Source organism: Rhinoderma darwinii, chromosome 4 (genome assembly GCF_050947455.1).
Source record: "Rhinoderma darwinii isolate aRhiDar2 chromosome 4, aRhiDar2.hap1, whole genome shotgun sequence".
Taxonomy (NCBI): domain Eukaryota; kingdom Metazoa; phylum Chordata; class Amphibia; order Anura; family Rhinodermatidae; genus Rhinoderma; species Rhinoderma darwinii.
In genome coordinates, this window is record NC_134690.1 from 329,224,816 (window position 1) to 329,238,918 (window position 14,103).

Here is a 14,103-nt window from a genome sequence, read left to right on the forward strand (position 1 = left end):
AACTGGGCGGCGGTCCCTACGCTGTCTAAGTGCACAGGAAAACAAACAGGGAACATGCAAGGGAAGGGGCAGTAGCCACGGAACGCCACGAGGAAACGGAGCGGCGAACGGACAGTCAGGACCAGGACGAAGTGAGTACACCCAAGCGGGCAAGGAGACAGAAGCAAGCCAGGGGCAAAGCAAAGAAGGTCAAGCAGAACTGCAGCAAGGCAGAAGCACGGCAGAAGCAGGCTGGAGCAAGCAGCAGTGGGGCCAGGAATCCAAAAGAATTACAAGCACTGAGGGAGAGAACAGGGCAGGTAATAAAGGACAGGGGGCGGAGCTAACTCCGACAGACCAGGCCGCGATAGGCTCTCCCACTCCTGAGCCTGCCACCCTGGTTGGTGGGAGATGGTGTCAGTCGAACAGGTCTGGCCTCAGGTGTGGATTGATTAATCCCAGGAGTATACCTAGATGAAGTACCTGGCAGATCCCTAACACAGCCTATACAAGTCCACGGGGAGGGGACGGGGATCAGGAGGAGGGAACAGAGTGAGAAACACGCAGGCTGCTGGTAAGATTCCTTTGTCACCCTAGTGCTAGATTCTCAGCTACGCTACTCAGTACTTCTGTATAATTTCCTCCATGCTGCTGCAGTTTCTATATATGTGCTAAATATAGATAGGGCAGCAGGATTCTCCTTTACTATGTGTGCAGTGTATAGAAGGCATGATAGCTGTTAGGCTTCACCCACTAGCTCAGAGACAACTGAGAATTAGAGATAAAGTCTGCAGAGGTGAAATCTGCTAAATAATGCAGACTAAAAGTCATATAATGGCCAGAAATAGTGTTATTCCTCATGTACACACATATGACAGCTTATTCTGAAAAGTTAGTTTTAAAAGAACATCAGGTTGGAAAAGTGTCAGAATAAGTTAATATATAAGTTGCACAGAATGTGACTGTGAAGCTTGGGCTACTTTTTCAGAAACATTTGCATATGTCAGAAGAAGTGTTAGGATGCTTCAGTAGTACCAGTTACAACTGTGGAACATTTTGGACATGATCAAAATGATGTAGCTACCTGATGTGAAATTTTTTGTTTTGGGGGGTTATGGTTTTATATTAAAAGTTCTAACTTCAAATCCAGTCATAGATACAAGTCATAGATACATGTAAGAAGGTATCCTTGGTGTTGTCTGATCTCGAAGCATGATGAATTTCCAGAAATAAAGGGATCTATAGACCATTTAAAACCATTTGGTACTGTTGATAGATTTGTGATATTTTAAATCTGACAAAATCTAAGCAAAAGGTCTATTAAAGTCAATGGAAAAGTGGTTAAAATGCTCTACCAGACTTAGAGTCTGGCATCATAGCTTTCTGTTTTAGAAGATCCATAATGGACATAACGAATCCATTTTGATCTGCCATCATCCATTACAATCAGAGTTTACAGTAACATAAGTCTCTAAGGAATACTAAAGTAGTTCAAGATCACAGACTTTACCAATGTGATTTCACATGTATCTATGACAAATCAAAAGATTTTCCCTTTAACCATAGCATCCCATAGGTTGTGAGCTGTGGTGATCAGATGTCCCCATGTACAGTATTAAACGCCTGCAGTGACCTAAAAAATCTCTAGGACTCCTGGGATAGTATTTCACATTGCCTGTTACAAAGCTCTAGAGAATATATTTTAATTGGTTGTGGTGTTGTAAATAAAATGGAAATAATAATAGGCAATAATTCCATTAATCTGTAGACAGGGAGGCAATACAAGGAGTGCAGAAGTAGCAGTTAAACCGGGCTTTGTTGCCACACAACAGTATTATAAATGGCACATGGTAGGTAAGGGGATTTTGCATTGGGGGACAGCAGATTCAACTTACGCCTCTGGACACAATATTAATGCAGGTGGACCAAAGACAACTGATGAGCTTCTCTCAGGTCCTATTAGACACATACCTAGTTTTGGATCTTGGCTTTCCTATTATATCTAATAGTATGGTCATACAAAACGGTAAATTAGTGCAGCTTTGTATGTAGAGCTCAACTGCTTGGTTAGGAAAATGCACACAACGTATCAAATCATTAAATGCAAATTCCTAAAGAAAAGATGATCAACAACCTAATAGAGACCAGACTGTGCAATATACTGGCAATGGACAGAGGTGATGGATTATGCCAAAAGAAACAGACTAGTTTCATTATATGTCCACATTCAATCTGTAAAAAACAGCATTTGCATCAAACGGCACGTGCAATGAGTTTAGAAGTTCAAAAGGCAACTGGGTTCTCCTCCTGGGGAATATTTAAACACATGTTTTTATTCTTGTATTGTAATTAATGTCATATTAATGCCACAACCATGACAATCTGCAAATCATGTACTAAGGCTTTCACAAATCCTTCATAAATTATTGAAAAATGCTAAAGGAAAGTTCTCTATAATGAGGTAAGCAGATATCCCCTTCTCTGTGAGCCAATTTTTAACATATGACAGGACACACAAAAATGAGACGGTCTACCTTTACTCTTCGAATGTGCAGCAGGTTGCAAAATAAATGATGTTAACCCGAAAGCAAGAAACTATGAATGAACAATTACTGTCTGAGATCATGGACTGACACATGGTTAGTCCACCCCCTTGACTCCTCAGTCTTTGCTCAACTCTTATACAGCATGTCTGCCAGCAGCCGCCACTAGATCACAAATGTAAAGTATTTATACAGTTCCCTTTGACTTCAATAGTAACTTTATGAATCTAGATGCAGTGAGCTCCCCCTAGTGATGCTTGTAGGCAGCCAGAATTTTATCATTGAGGCACTGTTTATACTAGCATCGAGGCCTCCGTTTATTACAGAGCCATGACAACTATGATTAATCCGTTTTTTGATGGTACAAAGGAATCCTGACAGATCCCATTGACCTATAACAGCGAGAATAGTGCTGCAGGCTCTGCTATACTTGCCATCAAACCCCAGAAGGCCAGTGTGATCAAAGCTATATATATACATATATATATATATATATATATATATATATATATACACGTACACATACGTATACACACACACAGACACATATATACATAATCTTTTCATTCGACATATATCTAAACTGTCATATGAGCTCCCACGATGCATCGCTCTCAAGTGGCAGGAAACCAGGGGAGTTATGAATATAACTGCAGGCAGATTTCATGTTAATTGTTCAACAGTTGAATGTTTTAAATGTTATTTAAAGGAAATCTCAACATGGAGTTGAATAAGGCAAATAAAATAATAAAGCATTGGGATGTTGATCAATAGCGGAGTTTTCCTTAAAAAAACAACAAAAAACAGTCTTGTGATTCCATTGATTTGTGGGTGTCCTAGCTCCCGGCATACACGCTAAATGCACAGGGCTCCATTAGCCGACGGAGGGCTACATAGTGTCCTTTCGGCTGGTATAAAGTCAGTATACCTTTTTTATGGAATGTATGCAATAAAAAAATAGACTACGTTATTCCATCCCGCGGGAATCCGCTAAAAGACGTATACAGCATGGTATACTTTTTTACATGGGAACATATGGGAGACGTATGCCACTGTATGGCATACGTTTAACATACATGTCATGGTCTTTTTAATAGCTTTTCATGACATACGTTAAACGGATACCATTAAAATCAATGGGTGACGGATACGTTAAATGGATGCCTAATGGTGGCATCCAACACCCATAGATTATAATGTTATCTGTATAATGAATACATTATGAACTCCCACAACACCAGTTCATGACGTATTAGTTGAATGGATACCAGTATAGTCTAGGATGACGGATGGCATCCATCACAGCCTACATTTATTGTATACGTCGGGATCTTTTCTCGGCGTATACGTCAAACATAGTTCAATAACTTGATGTGATGGGGCAGAAGACTAACTAGTTGCCTATTGTGTTATTTTCTGGCGGGCATGGAATCAATTCATCTGCTTTTCTTCATAGTAAGCCTAATGAGCGACTTGCTGTTCTGTATCAGGAATATTAAAGGGGGTTATTCTTAGAATGTGTCATCAATATCAGATCGGTGGAGGTCAAGCTATTTAACGTATAATAGATGTTTATACAGAGCTTTGCAATTTTTACAAACGTACCCCAACAAACCATCTTGTTTAATAAATAGTAGCACTAATTGGACAGTGTCAGAGTGTGTAAGAACCCACCCCATTGACCGGGAGAGTGGTAACGCCCAGTTGTCAATTTATTCATATATTTCAAAGAGGAATAACTGAGGGATGGCACAATACAGAGATGCTCCAACATTGATATTTCATGGGGAATGCTATTATTTACAACAACAGACAAGTCAGGAGAGCAAACAGGTCCTATTTAATATTCATTCAAAAGAAAAAGTCAGTTTAGGCAATTCTAAAAATAAGAAAATAGTAATTGTGGTAAGTCAGCAGTGATAATACATTTATAATCTGTGGCTGATTTGTCATTTGATTATTTAACTAGGTCAGTGGTCTTTAACCTGTAGCTCTAACAGTTTGACAAATACAACTCCTAGCATGACTTGACTCATGCTAAGGCTAGATTCACAAGAATGTGGTGAAACTCAAACGTTAAAAACTGAAGTTTTTCACGTCCGAGTTGCACCCGTGCACATCTCGATTTCACGGATCCCCATAGACTCGAGTCTATCAAGGGATCCGTGAAAAGCAAACAAAATAGGATATGTTCTATTTTACAACGGACCCTTCACGCGGTCCATTGAAACAATGGCCATGTGAACGGCCCCATTGAAATACATGCGTCCGTGTGACGCCCGTTGTTTTAACGCCTATCCCACGGATGTATTCTACGTTTGTGTGAATAAGCCCTAACACTGAGAGAAGATAGGATAGAAAAGATTAGGTCAACCCATCAGGGGAAGTGGACTGACGGATTTCAGTTAGAAGTAGCAGCACAGCCAATTATTTACAGACTACAGTGAATAAGCCCTTAGAGCAGTAGTTTTACAACAGCTTGAGAGCTATAGGTTGGAGACCACTGAACTAGACAGTAATTTTTTGAGAAACTAATGCCTCATGCACAAAGTACCCATACAGTATGGGTTGTTTCTATATCTGTGTGCCTTCGATTTCACATTGTAGCAAACTGAGGTTCTCTCTCACATATTGTGGCAGATTTACTATTCAAAATGTGCCAGAATTCTGTCTCAAATTGAATTCTGCTGTACATTTATTAATTGTTGTAGACACTTTTATTCGACACACTCGGCCAGGGTGTATGGCTTCACGGGAATAGGGATGTAGTCTAACAGTAAGGGGAGTGGCTTAAAAAGTGACAGTTTGTCGCGATAAGTGGTATAAGAAAGAGAAAAGTGTCTAGCCAGATGCACCACTTTGATACATTTTGTGAATTTTCGGTCTGCCTTGTCTAAGGTTACGCTGACTAAAAATTAGACAGTATTAGTAAATCTGCCCTATTCTGTGAGAATCCATGAGAAAAAATATATACTCTGACACATGCCATATTACAGAAAGGGTGAAGTAACTACTTTCTCCTCCTTCTAGGGTCTCAGATAATAAAGCTGGCAACTTGGAACCCAACTTATTTAAAAGATAGATAAGAGAACAGATTTTTATATGGCAATTTTTATTTTTTATATTTACACCCTGAGACCTGATCAGTATTAGTTGAAACCTCTGGAAATATGCTTTCATTTTAGCTAGCATTTACAGTACTGTATCCCTGATTGAGTCTATGGAAAATCTATCCTACCTGGCATGTTGCGGTATTTGCAGTGCCCAGTCATTGGGTCATATTCCTGGTTATCATCAGAACACAGGCAGAGGAATGAACCATCCACGTTTTCACACCGGGCCTCACCACAGACTCCGCTCAGCATTTCACATTCATTTACATCTGGAAAAGGGAGAATAGTTATTGGGACACATTCCTTGTTACTGACAGTTCTTTCCTTAACCATACGTCCTGTGCCAGCAAAGTCTGCTGGAACAGGCAAGCCCCCTAGTGCACAATTAAATCCTATAGCTGCTGAAATGAATAAAATAAACAGGAGATTTCTCTTACTGCTGATTCTACAGTTGTAGAAAAAGACCAACTGTGCAGAACGTCTGAAGATAAATATGTATTTCAGGATGTATACATCCTAGACATAAGACTCGACCAGAATCTTCAGTAAATGAGGAACTTTTTCTTCTACTGCACTATACATCATATTTCTTTTATTCCATAAAATGTACTAACGGGACATCTCTACTGTTATCTGATTAAATTCTCATTAAAGACTTTCTCCCCAAGCACCGGCAGACCCATCCTTTGCTCGGCAGAGTATGCTGAACCGTACACACCCTGCCCTGCCTGCCCTAGCACTGGGAGAGAGCACTTTCTGACTACTAACACTACTGTTAGCAAGTGTTCTCTCTCAGCACAGCGGCACTTGGACAGGCAGGGCAGGCTGTACAGTACAGGCGACTTTGCCGAGCATAGGATGTGGTTGCCAGTGTTTCGGGAGAAAGGATCCCAGGAGGAGACTGGGAATGCTTCTCCCCGATAACTGTCAGCCTCATACTCTGCTCAGCCATTAGTCGTAGAATGGGGGGGGGGGGGTGCAACGTGCAAGACACTCCGAGTCTGTCCAATGCTTCATTTTGAATTTAACCCCCCTTGATAAAATACTGCATATACCCCTGTTGCTAATATTTTTTTTATAGTAAGCCATTCAAGTAAGATTTTCTTAAAGCAACCCTTCAGTCAAAAGTACAAATTCCACAATAAATTGCTAATGTATAGTCAACATACCTGGCGCCCTCCTCCTTAACGATCCTGCAACTGTTCCTGCGTTCTGTTTCCCGGTTTTCATCTTCCTAAAATGTCCGACTGTCTTGTGACGGACATTTTTTTAATGGCCGTCACATGGCTGAATGTATTTCCATGAGGCTATTTACACGGCCGTTATTTTAACGGACCGCGTGAACGGCATGTGAAAAAATAGGACATGTCTTATTTTTGTCAGTTTTCACGGATCCCTCAATAGACTCAAGTCCATGAGGGATCCGTGAAAACGGGTCCCACACGGGTAGCAAATCGGCTGTTTTTCACACCGATTTTACACACGCTCGTCTGAATAGTTTTTTTTTATGCAGAGCGTTCTTAGGAAGTCTGAGACTCTCCTTCCCTTCCATTGTTCTTCGATGGATCAGCACCAATTACTTAGAGCACCGATGACGTCAGCTGGATCGTACCAGGTATGTTGACTATTTATTTGAAATGTATGGTCAAATTTTTACTTGTCACTAGAGGCTCATTTTAAAGGTTAACTTTACCCAAAAGTTAAATTAAATAAACGGTTTGGGCTGGATTTTATTTAGTAAAATTAGAAACAAATAATGCTCCCTTCCTAAACACAATTCTCAGTTTCGCTTATTTGCTGTGTAGCTCGAGGCCCATACTTGTCAGTATTCGGTTAGTATTTTGCATCAGTATTTGGAAGCCAAAACCAGGAAGGTAACCTCTACAGAGAAAAAAAGTATAATGGAAAGATAGCACCTCTTCCTTTTTTAGACCCACCCCTGGTTTTGTATTCCAAATACTGATGCTTTAGACAAATTTGGTCACAGATTTGCCATGGATCTCAACCCTTGCATTGAAAATGGTTTCATCTGCAGAGAAAATCCGCAACATTTCTGCACAAAATGAGCATGCTGTGGATGTGAAACAACTTGCTCTGACTTCTGCACTGATTTTTTTTCAATACATGAAATTTTGAAAATGCTATATAGGTCTATACAATCTAAATCCAGTGCCGAACAAAATGCTTGATGGCTCATACATGTGCACCTCCAGTTAAGTGGGTACTACAGGAAGGGAGATGGATCACGTCCTTTTATATGCATTTAATTAAGGATCACATCATACAAAATGGAGTCACATACAATGCCTTACTCACTTTTACAGGCTCATAGAGAGCTTATTTTTACTGCTAGAAAAACAATATGTGTGGTACTGCGCATTTCAGCTCACGCATACCACCATGTCACATTCTAGCACTATCACCAGCATAAACTGCACAATTAATAGACAATCTGCTTATCCCTTTTGCTTACATAATCTGCCCTGCCCTGTACAGAACACAGTTTACATCATATCTGGATCAGTGGAAGTATTTTGCATCTGCGCATGTGTTACAGTGACCAGAACTGCTACTCTTGGGAGGGAATATAGTGCTATGGATGAAGCAGACACTATCGATATCTCATGGAATGATAACAATGACGCAATTTAGACAAGATGATCCAGCAACAACAATTTTTATATTTGGTCCTGCGTTATTTGTATCTACAAAATAACATGCATTTAATTATAACACTTAGACATACAAAATGCATTTACTTCAAAAGTCAACAAAGATGTAAAAAAATAAAATAAAAAGGCATTCACTTACCCACACAGCCCTGTCCATCCAGGGAATCCTGGTACCCCTGGTAACAGAGGCAGCGATATGACCCATTGGTATTTTCACAAAACCCTTGACTGCACAGCGTGCTGTTAGTACATTCATCAACATCTGCAAATAAGACGATTCAAGTCAAGCCGACATACAACAAATACACCGAGACATACATTGTACATTGGTCTGCATAAAACATGTTTATGTATTGCTATATGGATCTTAGGTCTCTTTGAACTTGATACTTGCCATAAAAAAGTGTTCATTTATGGAGAATAAGCATGTATGGGGACAAAGTTGGTAATTTAGGATTAGAGATATATATTGGAGTATGGTTCTCCGCTTGCCCCCATATTAACACTGACCTGAAGTGTACCATTCTACTAGGTGCAGCTAAAGCCTGAGCTGGCAATGACAGCATGACATCTGAACAGTGGCATCATGAGCCCTGCAGGAATCTGCATAGGAAATACTAGAACTGTCAACCATTGCAGGGATTTATGACCGTGCTGCTGAGTTGTCATTGTCAGCTTCAACTGTGGCCAAGAGGCGGATAATGTACTATTCAGAAAAGTCCAGGTTTGAGGACAACTAGAGCTCTATAACTGTCCAAAATGAGTTTAATTTGACCTTTGCCAGACTTCTACGTAAACTATATTATTTGTTGAAAGGTTATTAAAGGAGTTGGCTCATGAAGGCAACCCATTTTTAAGTTGAAGCCTACCCCTGTGATCAGTTGATTTCTGCAGATCCAGCTTCTCTAACCTTGCCGCATCTGGCAATACACTTCCTTTGAATTGCCAACCATATAATGCATAGATTTCAGGGTTTGCCAGTGCACTAGCCGTCATAGGGCTCTGTTCACACTAGAATCTTGGCTTTAATTCACAAAGCCATGACAGCTGTGCCCGATATGGTTTACAAGCAGATCCCAGGAAGTCTTGATGAACCTGATGGACTTATAACAGGTTAATTCAGGCTTCTGCTATTTTTGACGGCAAAAATATCGGAACCACTGAAAGAAATCTAAAACTGTTAATGTCAAAAGTCTTACTTAACACCAGTCCATTCTGGATCACAGGAACCCTCACCTTTATGACATTCATATGCCCATTTGGTACAATGTTGTCTTCATTAAACAACCCCTTTAAGCAGAGTCAATTCAATAATATGGCACCTAAACGATCAGATGTGATAACTAATTCTGGTAATATGATTAATGACGTTTACATACTGCAAATCAAGACAAACATAAAACATGACATTATTATATAAAACTACCATGATCCCGGGAGTGGAAACCGCAAAGTAGCATGAATACGTAATTACATAAAACAAACATCTATTAAGCCAAAGCTTCATGCACACGATTGTAGTATAGATCTATGTGACATGCTATGGGCCCATGCTGTACCTCCAATTTAAATTTTTTGCCTTAAGGATTCCAAACGAATCTGTGAGAAACAAAAAACCCATTGTGGTATGCCCCATCACACGTTGTATTACAGAGTTATTCTCCCCTAGAAGCTTTGGTTATAGGAGAGAATACAGTGCCTCATGTAGGGTAGCAAGCTGCGGCACACAGACTACCAAGAGGTCAGTAATACCCATATAATATTCATGGCCACTGCATGTGTGCTCACACCATTGCAAAAATTTTAATTTCAGGTGTGACTATAATTAACCCCGATATTCCACATCTCTCTAAGCTGCATTTACAAGCATCCAGAAAGTTGGAATAGAAGTTGTAGTAACCTTTTTAAAATAACATTTGAAAACGGTCAATTCTTTTTTCCATTGCTACTCATTGCTCTGGTAGTCGTAACTTTTTGCAGGGAGTTTTTTGGGCTACACAGGTTTGCATTTAAGGTCTTATTCATACTTGAATATATGTTAAAATACACAGCATGTTCCATCAGATCTGTATACCAGTTGGTACCATTTTATCACCATAGAAGCAATAGAAGCCATGAAAATACAGATCTGTATTTTATATCCGTATGACATCTGTATTGTGGATCCACAGTGGATTACAGTTCCAGCCGTGTGGATGAGATTTGAGCAAACCTCATCCACATGCTGCTGAACATTTTTCGAACGGAAAACAGAGAATGCTGCGTATTTTCATAATCACATCATACTCATTCTGTTCTGGATGTTCACTGTGTATTTCAGCCTTTTCAATGTAGAAGGGGTAAAATCTGCAGCAAAATACGCATCACGTGTGAATCCAGCTTTAGGCCATGTTCACACGTATTAAAAACTGGGGAATTTTTGACCAATTTTTCTGCTTGGAAATTCCACATCGTTTTCGCAAGATAAAAATTGACATGCTGCGGATTGAATGTCCATAAAGCAGGTCAATTTCCTCACGTCTTTTGTGCAGGTTTTTTCTGTCAATGTGGATAAGATTTTTTAAAATCTCATCCACTTTACTGCTACTGTTATACGCTGCGTAATTTCCGTATAGAAAATTGTTGGAAATTCCATTGTTTTTACGCTACGTGTGAACATAGCCTTTTGGTTTTGTTGTTGGACGATTAAGGAGGGATGCAGATCGTAAGATCTTATGGGCAGGGACCACTCTCTTTTTGTCTAATTGTTTAATAATCAGTTTTGATTATTTGTCATTTTACTTGTCAGTTACTCTTCCAATTGTAAAATGTTGGAATATGTTGGCGCTATATAAATGAATATTAATATACAGTATCACATATTTTTTTATTTATATTTTTAATTTACATAGTGTGTCCCCAGAGGTCATAAAAGACGGTTGGGAATCATTCAAACTTTACTTTTTTGTAAAAGCCTTCCAAATATAAAGTCTTTCTACTGTATGCGTCTCTATCTGTATGACCCAATGCAGTTCATAATAATTCAAAGGTTTCCATCAAATCATCTGTAAAAGTTGGCAACTTTACCACTACAGTAGCTGCTAATAAGTTACACTTCTTTCATGAAGTCCCCACAGTAATTGAACTGCTTCCCTGATGTTCCACAAAATGAGCTTTATTTTTATTTTTCTACACAGATGTATTCCGAGACGTAAGACAGAAGACTACACGAGCATGAGATGTATTGTTTAATTCAGATAGCAGGCTTGTGGTAAGGGTCTTTTAAAAGCAGAAATGTATCTAACCGATGGTAACTAGATCAACATTTAGTCTAAGTATTTCTTTTCCAACAACTCTCTAGTGAATCCAGAGTCCAAACCACTTTACAACAGTTCTCGAAATACCAGCCAGGATAGATAAATATTCAACAGAAGATCTTTCGTCAACTTAACTGAAAGTAGTTCACAAATAGTGCCAGGATTTTCTTTGAACAAAAAAAAAAGTGAAGACTGCTAACGGTGGTCAGTTGTTTACAGTAGTCAATGATGCAATTACATATATATCATACTTTCTTGAGAGCAAAGGGTAATTAACATTGTGCGTGACGTACTGCATTACTAAATGAAGGTGAGACAACCTTAGAAACTCTGTCTTTGCAGGACTGATACAATTTCTAGTAGGTGACTAGGTGTTTGTTGTATTTGAGTTATTTTACATTATTATTTTATTATGTTTTTTTCTAGGAGGTGTAGAAACAAATCCATGTGAATAAGTTGTTAATAGTGCTCTATTGCTAACTGAAAACATTTAGATCAACTGACATATAGAGGTTAAAGTTTATTTGACTGCCCTTATAGATCACTCTTGGTACAGATATTTATACAAAAGGTTACAGTATTACACACACACAGTAGTTTTGGTGCAGTTTTTGGCTCCGTTTTTTTACCCAAATACAGGAGTGGACACAAAAAAAGGAGATGCATCTGTCTTTTTTTATACCTTGTCTTTTGGATCGACTTCTGGCTTTGACTAGAAAAACAGCCAAGCACTGCACCAAAAACGGCATGTGTAATCCTGGCCTAAAAGCAGGTTCCTACTCTATATAAGATTGCATGTAAGGGCCTTAGTTCATGAATTTCAAAGATCACAGTTACTGGTTGATTACTAGATAGCCATAAGTGGGGTGTTATATGTTGAGCGATTGGGGACCAAGCGGCCCATATACTGTCCTTGCACAGGGGCCCTCTACTGTATGTGTCCAACCCTGGGTAGAATACATATGTTTTTTTTTTAACTAAGTATAAAGGTGAACTTAAAGTGTTTTTCCCATAATCTATAGTTATCACCTATCCACTGGATAGGTGATAAATATGTGCTTGGTGGGGATCCGATTGCTGGGACACCCACCGTCCTCGAGAACAGCTTACCTGGCAAACTCTGTGTGCCACATATGAGCACTGCGTATGCCTGACCACCGCTCCATTCACTTTCTATGGGGCTGCCGGAGATAGCAGAGAGTTATCTCTGGCAGCCCAATAAAAAGTGAATGGAGCGGTGGTGAGCATGCGCAGTACCACTTCATTCATATGGTGCGCACAGTGCTGGGCAGGTAAGCGCGTTCTCGGGTTCAATGTTGAGGTGAAAAATGTCAATGATGGGTTTTACTCCTTTAACTTTGACTTGAATGGTTCTGTAAAGGATCTGCCAGGCACAGCTTCTGTGTATACGCCCATAGGTAATCAGTCTGCACCTGCTTCTATGTCTGTGAGACTGACTCCATCTTCCACCACTCAGGATGGCAGGCTTAGGAGTGGGGGAGCCTATCACAGCCTGGCCAGACGGAGCTAGCTCCCGCCCTCTGTCTATTTATACCTGCCTTTCCTGTTCCTCCTTGCTTGTGATTCTTCTCGTGTAGTTTCCTGGCCCTGCTGCAGCTTCTGAACTATTTGACCCTGCTTCATTCTGACCCTGGCTTACTGACTACTCTCCTGCTCTGCGTTTGGTACCTCGTACACTCCTGGTTTGACTCGGCTTGTTCACTACTCTCCTGCTCAGCGTTTGGTACCTCGTACACTCCTGTTTTGACTCGATTCGTTCACCACTCTTGTTGCTCACGGTGTTGCCGTGGGCAACTGCCCCATTTCCCTTAGCTTTGTGTACCCTTGTCTGTCGTGCACTTACTGAGTGTAGGGACCGTCGCCCAGTTGTACCCCGTCGCCTAGGGCGGGTCGTTGCAAGTAGGCAGGGACTGAGTGGCGGGTAGATTAGGGCTCACTTGTCTGTTTCCCTACCCCCATCATTACAGGTTCCCTGTATTTAAACTGGGCCTTGTTCCTTTTCTATTAATAACAAACCGGATTGTAATATCTCAATATCCCACATAATTGACATGTATAAATATTTCTATGAACATTCCAATGTTACTACAGCAAATATCAGAATCTTGTTTTGGAAGCTCAACAAGGTTATACAATCATATACGTGCTGTCCATCTGTAGTGTCAGTCATATGCATTACTCATCAATCTTCTGAAGTAGACGCAGCTGAATTTGTCATAAATCGGCTTCCTTTGTGAGTCAACCTGCAGTACCATGCAAAACCACTGAAAACACTTTATTATATGACATCACATCAAGCCAAGCGACATACCCAGCTGTTTCTTATCAATAAAACTTTTCCATCCAAACCACGGGACTTTAGTTAGACAGTTATAACCGACTGTATTATGCTAAAAAAAACAACTAAATGACCAGTTAGGGCATGGCCCCACGTGGCGGAATTCTTCCGCAACTGTCCGCATCAATGCCGCACAGAATC

At 40.1% G+C, this 14,103-nt stretch overlaps 1 protein-coding gene across 2 annotated transcripts in view; it reads right to left on the reverse strand.

Annotated features, from left to right (window-relative positions):
• Positions 1-14,103, reverse strand: part of LTBP1 (latent transforming growth factor beta binding protein 1) — a 380,067-nt gene that overhangs the window by 48,273 nt on the left and 317,691 nt on the right. For both annotated transcript variants that reach the window (XM_075862823.1, XM_075862821.1), the window contains 2 exons: positions 8,447-8,569; positions 5,761-5,904 (listed from right to left, as the gene is read on the reverse strand). In XM_075862823.1, the coding sequence (XP_075718938.1) occupies positions 5,761-5,904; positions 8,447-8,569 (267 nt within the window). The remainder of the gene's footprint in view (positions 1-5,760; positions 5,905-8,446; positions 8,570-14,103) is intronic.